The sequence below is a fragment of the Syngnathoides biaculeatus genome, chromosome 8, assembly GCF_019802595.1.
Source record: "Syngnathoides biaculeatus isolate LvHL_M chromosome 8, ASM1980259v1, whole genome shotgun sequence".
Classification (NCBI taxonomy): domain Eukaryota; kingdom Metazoa; phylum Chordata; class Actinopteri; order Syngnathiformes; family Syngnathidae; genus Syngnathoides; species Syngnathoides biaculeatus.
In genome coordinates, this window is record NC_084647.1 from 14,408,698 (window position 1) to 14,432,954 (window position 24,257).

General features: G+C 42.2%; 1 protein-coding gene across 3 annotated transcripts in view; it reads left to right on the plus strand.

Annotated features, from left to right (window-relative positions):
- kcnab1a (potassium voltage-gated channel subfamily A regulatory beta subunit 1a) overlaps positions 1-24,257 on the plus strand; it is a 69,967-nt gene that overhangs the window by 42,905 nt on the left and 2,805 nt on the right. For 2 of the 3 annotated variants that reach the window (XM_061827978.1, XM_061827979.1), the window contains exons 2-11: positions 3,370-3,413; positions 13,304-13,341; positions 16,039-16,118; positions 16,524-16,568; positions 16,860-16,904; positions 18,602-18,645; positions 18,742-18,828; positions 22,724-22,809; positions 23,149-23,269; positions 23,365-23,459. In XM_061827978.1, the coding sequence (XP_061683962.1) occupies positions 3,370-3,413; positions 13,304-13,341; positions 16,039-16,118; positions 16,524-16,568; positions 16,860-16,904; positions 18,602-18,645; positions 18,742-18,828; positions 22,724-22,809; positions 23,149-23,269; positions 23,365-23,459 (685 nt within the window). The remainder of the gene's footprint in view (positions 1-3,369; positions 3,414-13,303; positions 13,342-16,038; positions 16,119-16,523; positions 16,569-16,859; positions 16,905-18,601; positions 18,646-18,741; positions 18,829-22,723; positions 22,810-23,148; positions 23,270-23,364; positions 23,460-24,257) is intronic. The other variant, XM_061827981.1, reaches the window with a different exon arrangement.

Here is a 24,257-nt window from a genome sequence, read left to right on the forward strand (position 1 = left end):
CCCCCCCCCCCCACCGTAGTTAATGAATGCGAGTTTGTGTAAAACCAGGGGTCATTTATTTAAATATTGCTAGTTGTATTGAATCCTAGCTGGAAAAGACCGATGGATTCCGGCAAAAGTTAATGTGTCGGCGAACACGCTTCCGCGTTCACAAGCAGTCAAAACTACGTGGGATTTATTCCTGATGAGAACAGATCCAACAACAAAGTATTCATATGCGTCCAGACTTTTATACGCTTTCAAACTCTTCCGCGTAAATCTCGACGACTTACTCACCGGTTCCATGTGTAGGTCCAGTTGTCCAAGACAAGAGGAAGCGAATTAACAGTCCAATTTCTTCTCGGCAAAAACATCGATTTCAGCATTAAATACGGGTCCTCTATGCCGAGTTTATCTAAGTTTTCCACGTACTGTTGTTTATTTTCTGACGGTATAGGACAATACTCTGGCCGTTGTGCTACAAGACATATTTACGTGTTGTCTCCAACCGACTTAGCACTGGGCAGTGCTTAGCTTGACCGGCAATATGGCGAGGTAAACAAAAGTCACGTGAATTTATGACGTAACTGCACAAGCTCTATACTCAGTCTGTGTTCAAGTCAAAATAATCACTGAGAAGAATGTGATTACGTTCATTTGACATCCAATACAAACGCATACCGTTTACTGTACGTCCGTCATTTAAATATCGACTCAGTTGTTCTGCAATTACAGTAAGATTGAGTGAAACTGTCATTCAGCATTATACGGTTATTCTACTCTGAAGCTGAGGAAAAAGCCGATGATCCAACAGCAGAAATTTTTCACATGCAGCGAAAGGCGACTGTCGCAATCATTTCGGGGGTATTAGAGAAAGTCATTACTGTCCATCATGTGGCAAATTAATGTCATTTTTAGGTGGAGATGAATAGCTTCAGTGGCAGTGAAGGCTTGTTGTGCGAAATCTGTTTGGAAAAGCGATTACACGGTTTCAATAAATATTTGATGGGCCAGGACGGCAGCACAAGCACATGTGAGTGTTTGTATGTGTGTACATTAAGCGGTGGTGGTATGTGCCAGGTAAGTGTTTGAGACAGTTTACAAATGATGATTTTTCTCAAGGCATTCTCCCAAGTGGGAAATCTTTTTTGTTTTTGCGTCATTGCCTCTGTATGCTCATGATCCTGTTTGCTTATTTAGTGTCATTACGCCATTCATCTTTCCGTCTCTCCTACTCAAGTGGGCCCAACATCGGAGGAACAAATCAGCTGACTTGAGAAAATCTCCTGCAGTTGGCCGCTGATTTGGTTGCCTTGCCAAACTAAATTTTATGTTGACCTTGAGTCTTGGCGAGTAGAATAATTGCTCTGCACAACCCCTTGTGATTATATCGCGTTAACCCTCTGGCCTGTCCTGTCATTGTCATGTTTTAACACTATAGCATCATTTCAACCGGAATTGTTCTGTCCAACTTCATCTTCCCAGATAACCACCAAGGGAGTATTATATTTATACAAACTCTCCTTTTGTACAGCAAAGGCTTTTGGGGAGAAAAAAACATGGATCCACCTTTCTGCATTAACAAGCAGCCTAAAAGGACAAGTTAAAAAAGAGGAATAATTCCTCCCAGCGTTCAGCCCTTAATTTCCGGCCTACAGAGCGCATCTGAATATAAGCCTCACCCAGTACATTTGTAAAGGAAATACCATTTGGTACTTACATAAGCCGCACCTGTGTAAAAGCTGCAAGTGCCCACATTGAAGCTATTTACAAAGAAAGACTGTACACAGAGTTTTCAAAGTTTTAATATCTTAGCTTAGCTTAACATAGCAACAACACGGTAGCACAGTACTAAGAGGGCTGTTTTAAGAAAAAAAAAAAAAAAAAAACTTGCCTAATCACAGACACGGCAGCAACTGCTAGCACGGTGCTAACGCTAGCGTCGTGCTAACAGGGCCTGTTAAGAAAAAAAATACCGGTAAAAACCACTGAGACACAGTAGTAACACAGCAGCAACACACTTGTGCAGGACTTTCGCTACCACAGCGCTAACAGGGCCGGTATAAAAAAAAAAAGCACACTGATAAAAGTCACTTCCACGGCACATATATTCCACCCGTCTCACTGTTACCTTTTTCGTTCGAGTGCCCACTTGTGACAGTTAGAAAAAATGCTCAAATTAGCCGCATGACCGCATAAGCTGCAGGGTTGAAAGCATGTGAAAACAGTCGTGGCTTAGAGGCCGGAAATGACGGGCACGCTACAGCTAGCCAATGAATGCAGATAGCAGTGCAATGAGGTAACGTAGCGATTGACACAATGACTCAACACATCTTTGAGTCAAACAGCACCAACCGCATTCAGATTTCAAATGGATCTCTTGTCAGCTTCAGATGAGAGTCCTGTCACAACAACGGGAATCACATTTGCGTAGTCCCTCACTGACTCTGTTTTAGGAGGCTTGTAATTGGCAAATGCCTGTTTCTATTCTTTCATCACATCTTGCTCTGAAGATATTTTCGGCACTTCTGATAGGTCATACCATGTGGGGACTGACCAGTAGTATGGATGGGTGGGGGAGAAATATGGTCTCTACCAGGGGTACTCAATGCGTCGATTGCGATGGGCAGTTCTGGTTGATCGCGACAGCGTGCCAAAAAAAATAATCATAATAAGACGTCCGCCGTATTTACGGTTGTCTGGGAGTTCCCCAAATATTTTAAGCCCTCGCTTTTTTCTTAAAGTTAAGAAATCTTATCAAACATGAGTATGGATGCTGGCGCAAAGAAGAACACAAAAACACATCACTTTCATTCAGAATGGGAGTAAATCAATCTGCTTGAAAAGTAGATCTTGGGGTTAAAAAAAAAAAAAAAAAAAAAAAAGTCTGGGCACTCCTGGTCTAGACCAGCAGGCATATGCCGTTCTTAGCTACAGTAGATGTTTTGGGCTGTCATGATGTTCAGTAAATCCATCCATGTCCCTGTCAAGATGGGATGGGATTAAAAACACAAAAAAAACTCTTTAAAGAACTGCCTTGTGTGGGAGTAGTGCATCATCAAAATGTATTTACCTTGGGGTGGTTACATTTGGTTGTCCAATTAACCACGCAGATAGTGAATGACATTGAAGTCATGTCAGGAGTAAATCACTTGAGTGATTTTGACAGGTGGAGGAAACTGGGAGATTGGCAACAACTGCAGTTAATATCCTGTCAAGTAAACTGCACACGTTACAGACGATAGGAGCTTAATCTTCTCAGAAAGTTGGATTGACAGACTTGAAACTGGATTTCTTTCATTGGAACACGGTGTACACCCAGAAAAGGTTTGAGTGCATCCGTCTGTGTTTTGATGTCCCAATGACTGAAGTAATTTTCTGTTTCTGCAGGAACCTGGGAAAGTCAGGTCTCAGGGTGTCTTGCCTCGGACTCGGTAAGTCAACGTCACTTTCTTCTTGTCGATCACCGAGCGACATGTTAAACTATGCATTAAGTCATTCAAAAGTGTCATGTATAATAGATGATTTCATCAACAAACACTGTAGCTTCACCCACACTCCAATAGAATGATATAAATGAGAAAACAAATGTTATTGTTCAAGTGAGCCTGGCAGCAGAAGAGCAAGATGAAGCGAGGTGCTTCATTTTGGAATAAGCGTCCCAAAAGGCCAAAGAAAAAGCAGTTGGCCAATTATGATTTTTGATAGCTTACAGCTTGATGGTGACTTGTGTGTTTCACATTAATCTAAGGGGGCCGCTTCATTTGGATTGAGTCGTGCAGTACAGAAAAGGTCCGTCGAATGCCAGCTGTCTGCTGCATGCTGTGCCGAAGGTTGGACACAATGCTGACAACGCGACAGGGGCTCGAGAGAAAAATTAAAGATATGTTGCCAAGATCAGTCCGGATGGGTGTGCGAACGTGATCATAAAAATAGAAATTGAGACTTGTGGCTACAGGGATCCTGGGCACTGTTATGATGCCCTTGTACAAGGCACTAAATGCCCCCCGAAGTGCTGAGGGGAGAAACTCAGTTGAGCCGCCCCCCTCGCTAAATCTCTCACTTGAGTGCGTGGCCACTGGATGCCTTTATTTATACTGCATTTGTGTCCAATTCGTTTCAACAAAAAGTGCAAAGAAAGCAAAGACAGAGATCAGGGTTGGAGCATCAAAAATCAAATGCTGCAAAAGTCAACCCAAAGTTGACTGCAAAAGTTATATAAGAGTTAGAGTTCAAACCACCATCGTGTAAATGTCGTAGCAGTGCAGTAAATGGTCTGTTTCCTCAATACAATATGAACTGTAAAATTAACTTTCGTATGTTGTAGATACAAAGCTAGGAAAAACACAATGGCGTGGACTTCAAATGTAATTAATATTTTAGTGCATACATAGGGTCAATTGTGACCTTACGTGACATAAAATCTTACATTTTCAGAAAGTGATAACTGGCGGCAAGTGTTCAAAAAAAAAAAGAAAAAAAAAGAAATCACTTCTGACATAAGAAGAGGCAACATCTGGCCACATGGTGACTAATTTAACGTCACCAGGGGGCCGCTACCTTGGACTCATGGGAACGGAGGACGCGTCTTGATTGGCCACCTGAATTTCTGCCCGCCGTACATAGTTAAAATGGAGCGTATACGGCGAGTCAAATTTGTTACATAATCATCTCATGGACTCGTGACGGAGAAAACTCAGAAAGTTGCAGACGCGCAGTCTTCTGTGTGCAAACATTGAACCATTGAATGGCTTTTTGCTAAGCAGGGGAGCTCCACTATGCGGCGAGCATAAAGATTCACATTCTCTATCAACGTGCACACACTGAGTTGATGTACAACTGTGCATCTTTGCCGGAGCGCCCACAGACCAGACCAGAGGGGGCTTTCACAGGCAGCCGAAAGTCCTCACCCAAATGCCAGTGTGGAACACATCATGCCTGTATGCAGTACAAAACCATATCCCATAGCAAATAACTTTTGGGTGGTGTGGGGCAAGTTATCGCCGCTCTGTGTGGTTGCACATATCGCACATGCCAGAATCCAACAACGGCTCTCGAAATTCTTGTTCCCTCGTCATTATGAGTATCAGGCGTCTTCAAACGATGAGTGGTTATAATTTAGGGCTGTATTACTTTTTTTGATTATTCAATGAGTAATTTCGCCTTACCTGTTACTTAAAACACTGCCTGTTGAGTTAATAAAGCTTTTCCAATGGTGACAAGACAAGCCTTCAATGAATTACTTTACTTTAAATATTTTCTGTTATCTTCTTCTTCTTTTCCTTTCGGCTTGTCCCGTTAGCGTGTCATCTTTTTCCCATCTAAGCCTGTCTCGTGCATTTTCCTCTCTAACACCCACCATGCTCATGTCCTCTCTCCCCACATCCATCAACCTTTTCTTTGGTCTTCCTCTCGCTCTTTTTCCTGGCAGCTCCATCCTCAGCACCCTTCTACCAATATACTCACTCCCTCGCCTCTGGACACGTCCAAAGCATCGGAGTCTGCTCTCTCGAACATTGTCTCCAAAACATCCAACTTTGGTTGTCCCTCCAATGAGCTCATTTCTAATCCTATTCAACCTGCTCACTCCGAGCGAGAACCTCAACATCTTCATTCATCTCTGCCACCTCCAGTTCTGCTTCCTGTTGTGTCTTCAGAGCCACCGTCCCGAATCTGTACATCATGGCTGGCCTCACCATGGTTTTATAAATTTTGTACTTCATCCTAGTGGAGACTCTTCTATCACATAGAACACCAGACACCTCCTGCCAACTGTTCCACCCCGCTTGGACCCGTTTCTTCACTTCTTTACCACGCTCACCATTGAGCTGTATTGTTGACCCCGAGTATTTGAAGTCGCCCACCTTCGCTATCTCTTCTCCCTGGAGCTTCACTCTTCCCCCTCCGCCCCTCTCATTCACGCACATATATTCTGTTGTACTTTGGCTAATCTTCATTCCTCTCCTTTCCAGTGCATGTCTCCATCTTTCTAACTGTTCCTCCGCCTACTCCCTGCTTTCACTGCAGGTCACTATCATCTGCGAACATCATGTTGTCTAGATTTTAACTCTGAACGTTTGAAGTCAGTTTGAAATCGCCAAAACGTGCTCCCAACTTGTGGTATTTGTACATTTAGCGAAAGGCAATATGCCTGAAAATGATGTTGTGACAGTATGACAAGTGGGTGGCTACTTTTGAGAGAGTGGCTGCCAGGGTATTGGACTAACATTAATGTTGCACGCACACTAAGTTGAAATGTAGCTGAGCACTGCATTTAAATTGAAATACTTATTGCAGTGAAAGTTACAACCTCACCGTCTCAGCTCACCCCCATCAGTTTCTCCAATTTGAATGCAATTCACCATACAGTACATGGATAATGGTTGACCTGGTAACCATGGAATAAGGTGGGTGGTGGGGTTTCATATTTCTCTTTGCTTGACTCCTGAGGCCTGTACCGCCCCCTAAATTATATACAGTAGATTAAAATCAGTACATATATCCATCCATCCATTCTCTTAATCGTTTATCCTCACTATGTTGAATTAACAACTTTTTTTGGTCGTGTCAATCTAAACTGAAGGTTATCTTTGTAAGTGAAGCTCTTATGACAGATCGGCTTATCATCTCGGCACAGATCATTTTTAAAGACAAAAGCTGCTCCCACTGTCTTTCTGTAACGCAATCCCCTTCAGATTGAGGGTCATTAACAGCCATTCAAATTTCCTTGACAATCAGACAACGTATTCTTCATCTGGTAGAAAATTTAACTAATTCATCTATCAGACATAAGGAAGCAACGTCCGTAATCTGAACTCAACCACTCTCGATTTAGCTGATAAAGTTATCTTTAACAATTGACCTTGGAGAGTCGATTGGGTAATTAGCAATGAAATTATTTGCATGATCAGTACAAACTTTATGCGGACCTCTTCCTTTACTGCAAATAAGGTTTCGGTTTAGCTGCTTCATGCTGATGTCAACACTGCTAATTAGTTGGGGACCGTGCACATATACACACATTAACTGTTCCATCAGCGTTGTCTTGTCCACCAGCTCTTTATTTTTGTCCGATTGTTATCTCCACTAATCACAGATAAACTACTACTTTAATTAAGTGTGCCATTGATCGGTGAATTTTTCGATTATTTCTCTTGGCTGAAAACACCCGCAGTGCAAAAAGGGCAGTGAGAAGATGGACTTGTGCTGTGGAAAACGATCATTACTGCAGCTTCTGTCCATCTAATGGAGTCTTTCACTCATTGGGCTTGTCAATGTTCACCTCTACAAATTCACCCTGAACTGGTTGCCAGCCAATGGCGTGGCACATGGAGGCAGACAACAGTCACACTCACAATCACACCTAGGGGCAATTTAGAGGCTCCAAGTAATGTAATGCATGTTTTTGGGATGTGGGAGGAAACCGGAGTGCCCGGAGAAAACCCACGCAGGCACAGGTAGAACATGCAAAGTCCACACAAGTGGTCCCGGGAATTGAACCCCGGTCTTCAGAATTGCGAGGTCAATGCTCTAACCAGTTCTATCGTGCCGCCTCCTCACAGTATTAATGGATGTATTTGTTCAAAAGTTTAGCCTCAAACAGTTGACATCACAAACCTTTATCAACGGGACGAGCAATGTTGAAAGAAAACTAAGATTTTCTTCAGTCGTGAAATTATGAAGAAAAGTTGTATATACAGTATAATAAAGCTAAAATATAGTATATTGCAATTTCTCGAGTATAATGCGCAACCCAAAATTGACATTAAAAAAAAAAAAAAAATCAGGAAAATCCTTCTACCAATGTACAATGCGCACCACCAATTTGCTGCTCAAAATATTGGGAATTATCTGTATATATATTATGTTCTCGCCCTCCAGTTGGCTCCAATCTGTAGCAGCTTTCACTATGGCGTCAGGTGGCGATCAAAACAACTTGACCTCACACTACATAGAAATGAGCGTAATGGGCACATTTGGGGGGGAAAAAAAACCCCAAGCATTTCAATTGTGCGCACTCATGTTTTTTTTTTTTTTTTAATGTGCCCATGACACTTGTACTACGTAGTTTGAGCTCACATTGTTTTGATACCAACCTGAAGCCATTGAGGCGAGCTAACGTTGTTTTGGACTGTGGTGCTACTTCCGGGTTGGCGGCGTCATTGGCACCAGTGATGACACATTTAAAAGCAGCTGCACAACTAGCTGTTGCAGTTGACATTTTTTGTCTTGGTTTATGTTAAAACAAACTCACGGGCAGTCGTTTCTGATCTTTGGTGCAGTAGCAAAAAACATGCTACGCTAATGATCGTAAAATGCAAGCCAAGCGAGGAGGTCATAGAGTTCAGATTGGGGGCGCACATTACCGTAATAATTCTAAATGCGTAACATAAGACATTATCATATGGAAATGTATATGTGTTTTTTTTTTTTTTTACCATGCTATGTACCTGTATGCAACTATACAATGTGATTGTATTTGTTTTTCATCCATACCTAAATATAATGGGCTCTATTAACTTTTTGAAAATATTTTTGGGAAAAAAATGTGCATTATTTTGGAGGAATTACGGTAACTACTATCCTTTGAACACACCTTAAACACATTTAATGACATTTGATTTTGGAGGGTCCCACTGTATACCTAATGGTGTTTCCTGTAAATGTATAGTAAACAGTGTAACAAATGAATCATTTATATTAACACAGAGTTTTAGCGAAGTAACATAAGGGGAGAGGAGGCGAGGGGATTTGGGCTTTGAAGTTGCTTCATCAGTGTTGGACAAAAGTTCGACGGTATTTATAACCTGGGTTATTTTCTGTTTATGTTGTTCTCGCTGGCCTCTGATAGCAGCAGGCGAAATGCAGACGGGAAAGAAAGAGATAAATCAGTCGGTAAAGGTGATTCAAGTGTTCCCCTGAAGAAGTCAGGCGGTGCAGTAGACACCTGAAAATGCATCCAAGGGATGTTGTGTTAGTGTAGTCTCAAGAATGCTGATGACTCCTTTGCATTATTTACTCGCCACAATTAAAGAGACTAATCTTGCACATACGCACATATATTTGCATACCGAAATGGATGCTAATCAGGAAAAAAAATGTTCCTCTGTCTTTGTTGTGCTGGTTCAATAGAAAGGAAATAAATTGTATATCAAAATAATAATAATCATGGTTACGTCCTCTGGAGAAAAAGTCTAAGCAGAGAAAACAGAACATCGCTATAACCTAGCCACCTCCTCAAGGTGTAATTACATCTTGGGGAGCATTGTACCATCACTCGTTATCCTTTGTGAGGAGCATCGATTGAAACACTTCACCAAAGAGATAAGTAGTAGTATTACTTGTCTGGGCCACTCCAACTTTCAAAATTGAGGAGCACAAAGTCCCTTTCGAACAACTGAGCTTCTCACCAAATCTTTTATATGTGCATGAGGGACACACAGAGCGTCATAATGCAGATTAACCAGTTAATGCCTTGCTTTTTGGCTGAACTATCTCTTCATCCAGACACTTCACAACCCAGCCTTTTAACATCCCTATTTGAGCCGTGAAAAATATATTTGGTAGCTAGAATATATCCCACCGAGTCATGGTGAGGCTTTTCACACCCAGTGTTTTGACATACACAAAATACACAAAACCTGGGAGTTTAAGGAACACCTTTGATCTCTTCTGTAAATTACGGCATCCAGGGAAGATGCATTTTCATGGTGTAGACCTTGATGGCTTTCCAACTACGAGTTTTATAGCAGGAGTTGGGGAGGGCACTCATGCCAGTCTCCCAACCACGTGTATATTGGGGATTCACGCCGGACGCCCGAGTGCGTCAATGGCCGCAGTTTTTGCCACACCTGAAAAATCAGGAATATTCAAAAGGTGGAAAACTTAATATATCACCACAGTTCATTAATACTAGTTGTCAGACTGTACATTTTCTATAACTGTCTTGAAAAATGCAGACTGTATTTAGAAACTCTCTCGATGAAACTCTGCTACCAGTGAAGCAACACAACAAACTGCTCGCCCGACAATATCTACTACGCTGTCAACTACCTGTGCCATCAGGTGTCAAACGAACCACCTCAACCACGTTTACTTCGCCCTGACGTCCGTAAATACCGTCAAGACAGCGACAAATACATCCCCACCGACACGGTGTTCGACAAGCAATCTTACCGAGACGGGCTACGTAGGCCCCATCGAACGGCGATTGAAGACACGGTGGCCGGCTACAAACCAGTCGTCATCCTTGGTGGCGACTCAACCCCTGAGGTGGACAAAGCCGAAACCAATCTTCCGCGGGCCACAGGATCCAAACTCTCGCAACTCCGCTCCGAACGAAGCCGCATTCTCAATCACTATATGGCTCGTATCGACAATACTATTGTCAACCTCTGCCCTCAAGGCCCTCACGATTCACAGCATATCTTCAACTGCGCAGTGGCTCCCACTACGCTGACCGTAATGGACATTAGGAAATGCCTGAAGGAAGTGGCTGCCTTCCTGGAATTAGAAGTCGACTGATCAACGCGATTGCCTGGCTCCAACAACAGAAACTCTATTTCACTCTACGGGGTCTACATTGTAGTACCATGGCTTCGGGTTTTAAGGTAGATTATTATCCTCATAGCTCCACATTGAGCTAAAAAAACCACCCCAGCAAACGTTGATGGTCATGAGACAATGAAACCATCAGGACCACATCATGTATGTACTCAACGAGCTAATTGAATAATTTTGGTGCGACTTTCGTAAATCTGAAAAAAATGCCTATGTCTCGTTTTGAAAACAAACTCTTCAATTGTTGCACACCAACCTTAAGTACACCTACCAGCGCTTTCCACCTGCACTTACCAGTGAAAAGGAGCTGTTTGACGCGCCTCCCACTCAGGCACAAAGCAGCGACTGGACAGCCGCAGCACTGTTTACAATTCCACTGAACGCGAAACCGCTTAAAGGGCTGAGAAACAAAACATGCACACCTGGAAGATGAGTATTCACAGCATAAGTTTCACAGGTATGGGGGGGGGGGGGGGAGTAGGAAACGTACCAGAAAAAACACTCCACAGTGTAATCACATAATGGCTGTGGATAGCTGAGACAGTCAAGTTGCCATGGTTACTGAACTCAAAAAATTCTCGAATCAACCCCCATACTAGTGAGGATGATGTCGATGAAATGTGTAGCAGCTGTAAAGTTACATCGGAAGCGGAAAGACCAATGCCCATCTGATTAATAACGTCACAACAGATCCAAGTGTTGTCCTCCGTAAGCGACGGGAAATCAGACCTCTGAGGAGCTATCGAAACATAATTGTCAACTAATGGCTTCTGTTGTCATAAAGTCATAAAACGAGCTTGTGGTCAACTGCCTTTTTATTGCACTGTCGTCCCTTGATAACAGTGGAGCAACAGAAGTCAATTTGTGCACTTAATGCATAAGGAATATTAGGTATGAGAGTGTAAAAATAAATAAAATAATACAGGGTGAGATTGTATTGCTATCCATTCATCCATACATTTTCCATATAGTTGCTGTCATTAGAGTTGCAGGTGAGCTGGAACGTTTATACCAGCTGACTGGATGAGCGATGGTGTACCCATTGGACTGGTTTCCAGTTAATCACAGGGCACACAAAAACAATCGGCACAATTTAGACCTATGGACAATTTACAGTCATCAATAAACATGTTCTGTGGAATGTGCGAGAAAATTGGAGTAGGCGAAAAAAACTCACATAAGCTGAAGGAGAACCCAACCTGAGATTCAAACCCTGAACCTCAATTGGGAGGGGAGTCACTCTTTCCACTACAACATTGTGCACCCCCTAATCATCCATTTTTTTTTTTGGCCGCTAATCCTCACAAGGGTCGCAGGAGCGCTGGAGCCTATCCCGGCTGTCACCGGTACACCCTGAACTTGTCGCCAGCCAATCGCAGGGCACACAGAGACAAACAGTCGCACGCGTGTCCGGGATTGAACCCGGGACCGCAGAACTGTGAGGCCAACGCTTTACCAGCTGATCCACCGTGCCGCCCCCTCTAATCACGTTTTATATTGTTAGTGTTTATCAATACAGCACATGATTTTTATTTTTAGGATGAAATCTTAAGTTTAAAGAATATCTGACATGAGACAATTCAAGTAGAAAGTCGATTTGAAGCACTCTCTTGGACAACTTTTTCATCCAGATGTCCTTCAACTGAGCATGTCTAAAGCAGTGATTCCCAAACAGTGTGCCGGGGTACATTAGTGTGCCGTGGGAAGTTATCCAATTTTATATAATTGCAAAAAATAAACTTCCATTTTCAATTTCCAATAAATAATGTATCTTTATTCATCTATTTATGCCAGTCAGGCACAATGACAGACAGAACAAAAAAATTCTCTTCTATTAGATGGCAGGAAGTACATACAGTAATTAATCGATCCATTTTTGGTGACATTTACTTTTGTTGGTGTGTTGTGGGATTTGTCGATTGTAAAATATGTGCCTTGGCTCTATAAAGGTTGGAAATCACTGGTCTAAAGTATCTAATATCATGGGACAACGCATGTTTTGTGCCCTGCATTATGTATTCTGCCACAAAACAAGTGGCAGTGCAAAAAGTGCTAGGACCAGGAAGAATTTTTTTTTTCTAGTCTGCTAGATAGCGAGATGTTTAATAGTTTGTGTCACAATTGTATGCTGTTAGTGTATAAATCCATTAAAGCACATTAGAAAATGAAAAAATGAAGCCGGGGGGTGGGGGGGTGGAGACGGGACGCATAAAATAGGATGGTGGCAGGTCACCACAGTGAGAAGTTGCAGCACCGGCTTCCTTCCCCCTCGTCAGGGAGCCTCAATCCCCTGAGTAAAACTCGAGCCGTGCAGCATTTTAAGGTTCGTAGCAGACAAATTGGTGTTTCTGTCGCAGCCACTGTCGTGGCACTCTAATATTCTCGATCACTGCAAAACTTTTAGATGAGAAATCGTTATCGCCCACCAGCGAACTATTTTAATAATTCAGTAAAGGAATTTGCTGTTTGCTTGCGGTATCTTTACCCTTTGTATGCTATCAGCATTGTTTATCTAGTCATCGGCGGCGCATATTCTGACACGTCCACTCATTGTGAACAATACACGATACGGGACACTCTGTTACACGCGTGCGTCGCTATTACAAAGCGCTGACAGGCAGTCCAACGTGGTGATTGTTCGTCACAGGACAAAATGCTTCTCTTGGGAACACGGCAGCCTTTCTGGTTTCCACCTCACAGATGGAAACGCATTACAAATGCAATTTAAGGTCGGAATGCAATGATCACTCTGTTTTCTCTCCAGGTACATGGGTGACGTTTGGAGGCCAGATAACAGATGAGGTATGATATAGATTTTCTTCTTACCTTCTACACCCCATGAATGACTAAATTAGCTTCATCTTCAACCACATTGGGAAAAATTGGTTGTTATCCAATCATATGAGGTGTTTATCTGATACGTCATTTGTTTCATGCAATGAGACCCAGTCATTTATCTGGCCACTCACTGTCCACCGTGAACAGGCCGCCAAAGCACATAAAATAAAATTAAAAAGACATTCAAACTCCCAATTTGTAATGTAGAGTCTTCGATTAATCTCATACCAATGTGTTTGCAATGTGGGAAGTACTCGGGTATGTTATATGTAAACTCCAAACAGAAAGGTCCGACCTCGGATTCGAACTCCGAACCTCAGAACTTCAAGGCAAACACGGCAACCCTGGGGGGACCGGTTTTTGGTATTTGCCATCGGTATGAACCAATATCAGCCGCATCATGTGTCTCCTCTACTATCCTGTCATGTTGTCACTACAGTATCTTGAGCAGTATCATTGTTTTGTAATTGACATGTGTCAATGTCAGCTGTCACTTATGGCACCCTTCAGCTAAGGACCCGAGGTGACCGCCCGGGTTGTCGCCCCTGCTGTGGCATCCCTGCGTGCACGCAAAATGTCATACACGCGCACAGTGCACACTGCAAGGGACACACAATGAGTAAACTTATGCAACTATTTGTCTTACCCCGAAGGCTTTCACGCTCCGGATTCGCACACCTTCCTCGCAGCCATTATTCCCTCGCTCAATGTCAGTGGTCTCACTTCATCTCGTTCACAATTCGGTTCCATCCGGAAGCAATCACAGATAGTAGTTTACAAAAGTGAGGAGTTGGAAATTTGACTTGTTTCGACTGACGCAGACTGCGTGTGGATGCATGAGGTAGCCATGAAGGCAGCGTTGTGTGGGTTGCATGTGGGAGGTTTTTATCTCCCGTTGAGTAAGAAAATGTATTCAATGTTTTTAGCTCACTGGATGGTCCCTGACTTCAAATTCAATAGTCCCTCAATAACTGAGGAAAGCTGGCAGCCCCCACCGAAATGAGAATCCTCTCTGTAACCTCACAACGCAATGTAGTTCTCTAGTGGTGTATGGATCGTGTCAGAAAAATTGCACGATAGGTGTCACAAAAAATACGTTTCAAAACCAGGCTACAGATTAGATTATGAATTGACCCTTTTCAAAGTAATCCCCCTGGAGTCCAACATACTTTGTCAGCCTTCTCTGACACATCTTCGTGCTCTCCTGGAAGGAATCCTCACGCCCATCTTGATGTCATCCACGTCTTCAAAACAGGTCCCCTTGATCTCTTTTATTTTTGGAAAAAGAAATGGGGGGGGGGGGATATCACACTGACCCAGGTCTGGGGAAGATCAGGATTGTGATGTTCTTTTCGGACGGGAACTGTCAGACGCTCAGGACATTGCGTGCAGACCTGTCGGCTCGGTGAAGCAGCCACAATTCTTCTGTCTCCTCCTCACACATTAATTTGGGTTTGAAAATATATTTTGGGGCACCAGTCCTGGAATTTTTATGATACATTTTGTATCGGTACGTGTGGTCTGAATGTGTGCAACACAATTTGATGACATTCAGCTTTCTGTTTGCAGTGGAACGACACTATCTCCATACAGTTTGTTCACACCACGTCACTATAATACTGCAGCTTGCATTTTGAAAAATGGTTTATGTACCCTCTTTGCTTGCCTTTATTTCTCTGCCCATTGCCCAACATCACACTGAAGACATGGCTGGGTGGGGGAGGATGTTGATGTACCAGTAAAATACTAATTCTTTTCATTGATCCGGTATTTGCGGTTCTCCCGTTAACAGGGTTTCATTGAAGCTTTTTTGAAGAGGAGATTAAAGTGACGAGTAGAGTTGAGGTTGCGGTGAGATGACATCACACAATGTATTTCATCACTGGCTCTCTAAAACTGATTTTTCAAGTTGAGCATGTGTAGCTCCAACCACTCTTCAGAGCAGTTTGGCTGCAATAATATTTTTATGGACTTGTCGTGATTTCATCGTTGGTCATGAACACGTTCAGTGGGAAGCCATAGAATTTTTGGGTTGATCCATTTTACTTTTTTGACATTTTTTATTTACTCCCAAGAATCTACATATATGAACATTTCAATCTTTGTTGTAAGCCTTCATCTCTTACCTGTGATCATTCTGCGGTCCTGGGTTCAATCCCGGACACGCCGGTGTGAAGTTTGCGTGTTCTTCCCGTGCTTGCGTGGGTTTCCTCCGGTTCCCTCCCACATCCCAAAAACATGCAACATTAATTGGATACTCTAAATTGCCCCAAGGTGTGATTGTGAGTGTGGCTGTTTGTCTCTATGTGCCCTCCGATTGGCTGACAACCAGTTCAGGGTGTCACCCCGCCTCCTGCCCGTTGACAGGTGGGATAGGCTCCAGCGCTCCCCGCAACCTTTGTGAGGATAAGTGGTTATGAAAATGGATGGATGGATTTGGCTGTATATTTGATGTTGATTACTTGGTTAATAATAGTAATTCATGCAGTGTTTCTAATCCACTCAAAAATTAAGAGGCCACCTTTTCCTTTGATGTAAAGACCAGTTTGGGTAAAATAATGGATTACATCAATTAAAAAAAAAACGACATTCAAGCATGCTGCTCCTTTTTATATACTATGTGTGCACTCTTTGTACTCAAGATTAAATTTCTGATGCCAGGTTGCAGAGCAGCTGATGACTATTGCGTACGAGAGCGGGGTCAACCTGTTCGACACGGCCGAAGTCTACGCGGGTGGCAGGTGTGCTGTTCAAGTCTCTAACGTGTTTACAGTTATTTGTTTTATGACTCCTGAATTTTGTCAAGTGGAATGGAAGGTTTTGTCTGTCAGACTTTGCTTTTATTAAAGAAAAAAATGTATAATAGTAGTAAAACACTCCAATACATGTCATTGGACACTAAATAAGAAAAGCCTCTGCAGCATGGACTGTCTTTATTTTCATAGATTTTTTTTTTTACTTAAATTGTCTAGGTTTGGCTAAAAAAAAAAAGTTACAAAAAGAGGACTTGGAATACATAAAAACAAAAGCAAATACAGGATTTATTGTATCTTATGTTGCCCATAAAAGTAAACTTTTTAACGTCTTTGTGCTTCACTTTTTAATAATCAAAATGTAATTTTAATCATATTTGTTTCGCTTTGCAGAGCTGAAGTGATTCTTGGAAACATCATCAAGAAAAAGTGTTGGAGGTAAATGATAATACTTTTGTATACCAGGTCAGTCCATCATGCCAGCATAAAAACAGAGCAACAACAAACAGCCTGTGAATGTCATAGTAATGACCGTAAAGCCCCGGCAACAATAAATATAACAATAAGTGTGGACATCAAAATATTTCATTTGAAGATTAAAATGATAAGTTGCATAGAGACAAACAGATGATGCTGCATTGATCCTGAAGGTAATTTCTTCTGCGCTTAAAATCAATATAGCAGCCTTCTTTCATTGTTGTTTTCATTTTCTGTTTTGCTCTTTTGTAGGAGATCCAGCTTGGTCATCACAACCAAACTGTATTGGGGGGGAAAGTAAGTCAGGAATGACAAAGTCTTATTTACCTTCTACTCCGAAGTAGTTTTTCCAAAAACAGAGGCAAAACTCTATTTTTTTTTTTTTTTTCATTTCGCATTACAAAAATAAGGGTCCAAATGAATGTGACAATAGCCAGCAAAAGAACGAGGTTCAAATCCAAATGTTACGATGCTGGCTAGGTTCCTGCTCGTGTGCGTCGTAGCCAACTAATTTGGCTTCTTCACCTGAAGCCGCAAAACTTTCAACATTCACCCACCTGGTGTCAGCAAAGTCCTCACCAAAAAACAGGTCTCACGAATATGAGTTAGCTTGTCGCTAGCGTCATTGCAGACAGAGTCCATGTCTTCCTATTAGCCTCTGTCTCAGCGGCTAACGGCACCAAGTTACGTCTTATTTTGTGTAGTCCACCCAAAACGAGACACTGTCGTGACTGACATTTCAAAAGACCTCGTCGAACCCTTCGGTCTAAATATGATAAATATCCGCTAATAACTTCCTACCTTTCCTCATGCATCTGCATCGAATCCCTCGCATTTTCGCCTCTCCCAATTACATTTCCCTCTCGATTTCTCCCACTCCACCCACTCTAAATGTGTCGCTTCCTGTCCTTTGACCTCAGATGTGTTTCGTTCATTTACACGGGTTGCAGTAATAATTTAAAAAAGTGTTGACAACGCATTTCAATATAAATTCTTCCAAAAGAAAATAAATTCGGCCGATTTTATAATGAAAACCCATAATTTCATTACTACTCAATTTGAACTTTTTTCTTTCTACTGGATTTCTATTTACCGTAATTTCCGACCTACAGAGCGCACCTGATTATAAGCCTCACCCAGGATATTTGTAAAGGAAATACCATTTGGTACATACATAAGCCGCAAGTGCCAACATTGATACCCACATTGAAACAAGAGATATTTAAAAAGATGGCACACAGAAAGAGTTTTCAAAGTTGTAATACCTTAGCGTAGCTTAACATAGCAACAACACGGTAGCACGAACAGGACTGGTTAAAAAAAAAAAAAAAAAAAACGTGGGTAAAAAAATAAAATGGCCGAGGCATGGTAGCCCAGCACTAACATTAAAAAAAAAAAACCCCATACCTAAATCACTGAGACACGGCAGTAACACGCTAGCACAGCACTAACCCTAGCGCAGAGCGAACAGGGCCAGTTAAAGAAAAAAAAACATACCAGTAAATGTCACTTCCTCGGAACATATATTCCACCGGTCTCACTCTTACCTTTACCACTTGAGTGCCCCCTTGCGGCCGTTGGGAAAAAATGCACAAATTAGCCGCATCACAGCATAAGCCGCGGGGTTGAAAGCGTGTGAAAAAAGTCGCATCTTAAGGCCAGAAATTACGGTAGCTAGAAACTTATTTAGCTTTTTAACATACACAGCAATTTTTATAACCGTAGCATTTAATTATTATTATTATTTTTTTTTTTTTTTACTGGTTTACACCAAGTCTAATTCAAATAAGGTTTTTCTTGTGACGCTGCAGGGCGACAATGTTTCTTTTATTTTTTGTAAAGATTTAATTAAAATATGTTGTAAATTATGGACGTGTTTTCTTTTTAATGTGTAATGTAAAAAATGCCTGTTCCTTGTGCTGTTATCGCTGGTTTGACCATAATCTAATAAGAAAATAAAAATGTCATTAATTGTTGTGTATTTGTGCCATCAGAGCAGAGACAGAGCGAGGACTGTCGAGAAAGCACATTATTGAAGGTATGGATAAAGCAAAATACCACATTTGACTGCTAATAATGTAAGAATTAAGCACATTTTGTTGTATAAATTAGTGTTGACACGTGTGCCCCACAGGTCTGAAAGGATCTCTACAAAGGATGCAGTTGGAGTATGTCGATGTTGTTTTTGCCAACCGCCCTGACAGCAACACGCCGATGGAAGGTGGAGTAGCGACAGTCAGATAAACCACAATCACGTTATCATGTCCACATAATAATAATCATTCATTTTGATCATGTAAATTTCCCGTGCCTTAACACTCGGAATCTCCTTAAAAAAAATGAACGTTCTAAAACAGAGTTTAGACAAGTTTCATTTGTAGTTAGCTAGCTAACTTTAGGTGCGGTGTACACCCTGGAGTGGTCACAGGCAAATCGCAGGGCATCTGTAAGCAAACAGACATTCATACTCCAATACCCCCAAAAAGAAAATTTCTTAAAACATACTTTACAAGGAATAAATTATACATGGTGTACAGTATAACTGTGTATTATTGTGTGCGTAACGTTCAAGTGGTTTTAACAGCATAGAAAATATGGTAGACGTTAATAGCAGTATGGGAAAATAGAGTCGTGAGAGCGTCGTACAGAAAAAGAAATCTGGGCACTACTTTGCCGATTTCATCTATTGCGGGGGTGTCCGGACGTTAATGAGAATTGTTGTAAAGTTTGAAAACACAATTGGATTTTTTTATATTTTTAAAAATTCTCTCTGTATGCAGGTATGTAGCCATTGACAGTCCAGTTAATACATACATGGAATAATAGTGCAACTTCGTCGGAGCGTTTAAGGTGAACTGACACATGGATCCAGAAAGCTGGTGGTAGATTATTATTAATACTTATTTGGTGTATTTGCATGCTGCTGCTCCTACTTCTCACATTATGGTGTGATTACGTCTCAAGACGGACACTACATACAATGTTATCGCTTTTGCAACGGCTGCAGCTTGTGATCTGGACAATCACTGCAGTTATTCATGGAAAATGAGTGGGTATAATTTTATTAGTACACTGATCAATGGTTTCTCTGTACTAGCGCCTGCATCCCGGCTCATTGGAGATCTTAGCGCATTAATAACAACTTTGCATCAACCAATAATATATACTGTATGGTTAGCACTTTCTGAATTGGTTGCTGATTTTTTTTATTTTTTTTTTTTTTTATTTTGATGCCGGATTTAGAAGAAATTACCGCAATTCCCGGCCTACAGAGCGCACCTCACCCAGTACATTTGTAAAGGAAATACTATTTGGTACATGCTTACGCCGCAGCTGTGTAACAGCCACAAGTGGCCACATTGAAACCCACATTGAAACACACGATATTTACAAAGAAAGACGGTACACAGAGAGTTTAACGCTAGCACCGCCACGCTAATGCTAACGCATGCTAACAGGGCTGGTTTAAAAACAAAAACATACCGGTAAAAATCACTGAGACATGGCAGTAACACGCTAGCGCAGCGCTAACAGGGCCGGACTGGTAAAAGTCACATCCTCGGCACATATGTTCCACCGGTCATACGCTTACCTTTTCCACTCAAGTTTCCCCCTTGCAGCCGTTATAAAAAATGAACAAGTTAGCCGCATCGCTACATGAACTGCAGGGTGGGAACCGTGTGGGGAAAAAAAGGCACGGCTTATAGACTGAAAATTACGGTAATTTGAATGCTGTTGGAGTTTTGAGCATCTCCTAAAATAAGAGAGATAAGAGAGAGAGAGAGGTAAGAGAAGACCATAGGCAGAATTTGTAGAAGATTACCTGTTTGGTGAATACTGGGACACGCTGCACTGATTTTGGTGTGACCGTCACCAAGTTGTTGCCTTCGTAGTTCTCTTCCCTTATCCAGTCTGTTTTCGTTTACAATGTGCAGTAATTATTGAGCATATTTGGGGAAAAAAGCAAAAATAGCATCTGCTGGATCTTAGTGGAGTGTTTGCACATTTATTTGTAACAGTCAGTTTTCAGGTCCCTTGGCTCTCCTCTCGAGCCACACTTGTGTACTTACAGTACATCCAGTTATTATTATTGCATTATACTATTAGACAAAAGCATTAGGACATTTTTATTTATTTATTTTTTTTACACCTGAAGAACACGGTATACAGTAAATGGCTTCTACTCGGTGGATTCTGGATTCTGTGTGGGGCGACAGTAGCTCATCTGTAAGTTTTTGGGCTTCGGAGCCAAGAGGGTCGCATGTTCGCACGTTTTTCACGCTGACGTCGCCCCTCGCGCGCCTGCATTGGATTTAATTTGGTTCACAACAAAATATACGCCACAGTGCGTTTAAATTGCCTCCATTTCTCTCGTAGAACTAAACCCATAGTCCAAGTGTATAAAGTTCTCCTTGTCTTAGTCTTTGTGCTTCCATCCTACCTCTTTCCAAGCCTTCACGTTACATTGCTTTGCCCAGAACAAGTGTGATGTTATCACTGGGGGGAGATTGCGGTGTAATTACAGTCAGGGTGGGGTGATGATGAACGGCCCTAATGACAGTCCCGAGTCTGACTTTTTGTTGGCTCCTGCTGTCAGCACTGTTTGAAGCTAATTGCATCATTAGAGCTGCGGTAGACTGAAACAGAAGCGTCAGTACGTGAGCTTGTTAGCTGGATGGATTGGGATCAGTAATGAGTTGGAGAAAAAATTGAAAGTAAACGTGTGTGCGTGTGCTATCACGTCTGTATTCAATTGTTGTTTACTTCCATCCATCTTTTCTTTTGCCGCTTATCCTCACGAGGGTCGCGGGGCGTGCTGGAGCCTATCCCAGCTGTCAACGGGCAGGAGGCGGGGTACATCCTGAACTGGTTGCCAGCCAATCGCAGGGCACATGGAGACAACCACAATCACAATCACACCGATGGGCAATTTAGAGTCTACAATTAATGTTGCATGTTTTTGGGATGTGGGAGGAAACCGGAGTGCCCGGAGAAAACCCACGCTGGCACGGGGAAACGTGCAAAATCCACACAGGCGGGATATGGGGTTGAAGCCGGGACCTCAGAACAGTGAGGCCATTCGCAGTCTCGTACTCATTATGCAAAACCAGAAATACATCACTCTCCAGCCAGTAGTCTATAGTCTATTCAGGATAATACGGGTGGACTAACAGGTCTTTGAGGGTCAGAATTCTAGCTGAATGACAGGTGTTCAAATACTTATTTGCAGCTGTATCACACAAATAAATCGTTAAAAAATCGTACATTGTGATTTCTGGATTTTTCTTTATAGATTGTTGGACATGCACCTGCGATGAATATTTCAGACCCCTCCATGATTTCTAATTGGGAGAACTTGCAATATAGCAGCATGTTCAAATACTTATTTTCTTCACTGTAGATGATGGAAACATAAAATCCATCAGCGATGACTAATTTCTTTGTAAAACTCACAAAAAAAAACAATTACAAATTAAAAATATTACTCTCAACGCATACAACAGTCAAATCAAAGAAAATAAAAAAGAAAAATATGACGCATTGGGTTGGAGGGTGACATTCTAAAAGCGAACAGGGAAAGCCATTTTTTTTAAGTACATAAAAAAATATCTCTCTTGCAATATTTTTTTGTTGTGTATGTATAAGTCATCAGTAACGAATGCAGTAATTGCCGGTAATAATAAACAGAGGCACCACGGTGGCCTCACAGTTCTGAGGTCCCGGGTTCAATCCCGGACCCGCCTGTGTGGAGTTTGCATGTTCTCCCTGTGCCTGCGTGGGTTTCCTCCGGGCACTCCGGTTTCCTCCCACATCCCAAAAACATGCAACATTAATTCACCTTCTAAATTGCCCCTAGGTGTGATTGTGAGTGTGACTATTTGTCTCGATGTGCCCTGCGATTGGCTGGCAACCAGTTCAGAGTGCACCCCGGCTTCCTGCCCGTTGACAGCCGGGACAGTCTCCAGCACTCCCACGACCCTTGTGAGGATAAGCGGCTAAGAAAATGGATGGCTGGTTAACGAACAGACACAAAAATTATTTTCCAAATATTATCTCACCCTGATTGAATCTACTGTAAGTGATGATTTGTGCATGTGTGTGTTTGTGTTTGACAGAGATCGTCCGAGCCATGACCTACGTGATCAACCAAGGAATGGCAATGTACTGGGGAACGTCTCGGTGGACGGCCATGGAGATCATGGTGAGCACGGGGGGTGGGAATGCTGTTCAGAAATAACGAAACGGTTTGTAAATCATGACAATAAGAAAAAAAAAAATATTCACTGTAGATCAAGTTTAAAAAAAAAAAAAAAAAAGTTTGGAATCGATGTAATTTGGAATACTGAGATGGATTAACATTTGAATTAGCGCCTGATTGCCACCGTTTGATTAGCTCCCACTCATCTGTCGGCCTTCTCTTTCAGTCTGCCCCATCAGGGTCTGTCCCCCCCCCCACCCCCCCCCCTTCTAATCTTCTGAAGTGACAAACTAATGAATCCATCCGGCGTCCCATTTCTCGGTCCATCTTTGTTTCCGGCAGGAGGCGTACTCGGTGGCAAGGCAGTTTAATCTGATCCCTCCGGTGTGCGAGCAGGCCGAGTATCACCTCTTCCAGAGGGAGAAAGTGGAAGTGCAACTGCCTGAACTCTATCACAAGATAGGCAAGCGTTCTTTTTGCCGTCGTATTTCCCGCTTTCAACAATCCGATGTGTCCACGTGCGGTAAATTGCCGTGTTTGTCGCCTCCTCGGCTGCAGGCGTCGGAGCGATGACCTGGTCGCCGCTGGCGTGTGGCATCATTACGGGGAAATATGAGAACGGCATTCCTGAATCTTCCCGGGCTTCCATGAAGGTACGCAGACCAATTACATTTGTGTGTTGTTGTTGTTGAGAGGCGCTATTTTGCGGTACTGTTTATTACGTCTTCCTCACATTTCCTGGGGTTCAATCTTGAATCTGACTCGCCAAGCTGGAATTTGCATATTCTTGACATGCGCGTGCATGCGTTTTCTTCGATACTTCGGCTTTCCCCAACATTCCAAACTGTTCGGTTCATTTGAGACTAAATTCTTCTAAATCAGGAGTGTCCCCGCTTTTCAGATTGCATTATTTTAAAATGAATGAAATATGAATAGGAATTATACATGGGTTTAAAAATTATTTCTTATTCTACTATCCATCTATTTTCTTAGCTGCTTATCCTCGCAAGGGTCGCGGGGAGTGAACTGGTTGCCAGCAAATTGGAGGGCACATTGAGACAAACAGCTGCTCTCACATTCACACCTAGGGGCAATTTAGAGTGTCCAATTAATGTTGCATATGTTTTGGGGGATGTGGGAGGAAACCCGAGTGCCTGGAGAAAAACCGCACAGGCACGCAGAGAACATGCAAACTCTACACAGGTGGGTCCAGAATTGGACCCGGGACCTCAGAACTGTGAGGCCAACGCTTTCCAGCTGCTCCACCATGCCGCCCACTTATTCTACTACTTATTTGAATTTTTTTTTTTTTTTTTTTTTTTAGAAATAGTGGCTATTCTTTTTATTCTGAAAATAAAAATAAAAAATGGAAAGGTTCAACATAATGAGATACAACATCACATATTTCCTAAAAAGAAAACATGTAATTATATCTTGAATGTTGGAAGATT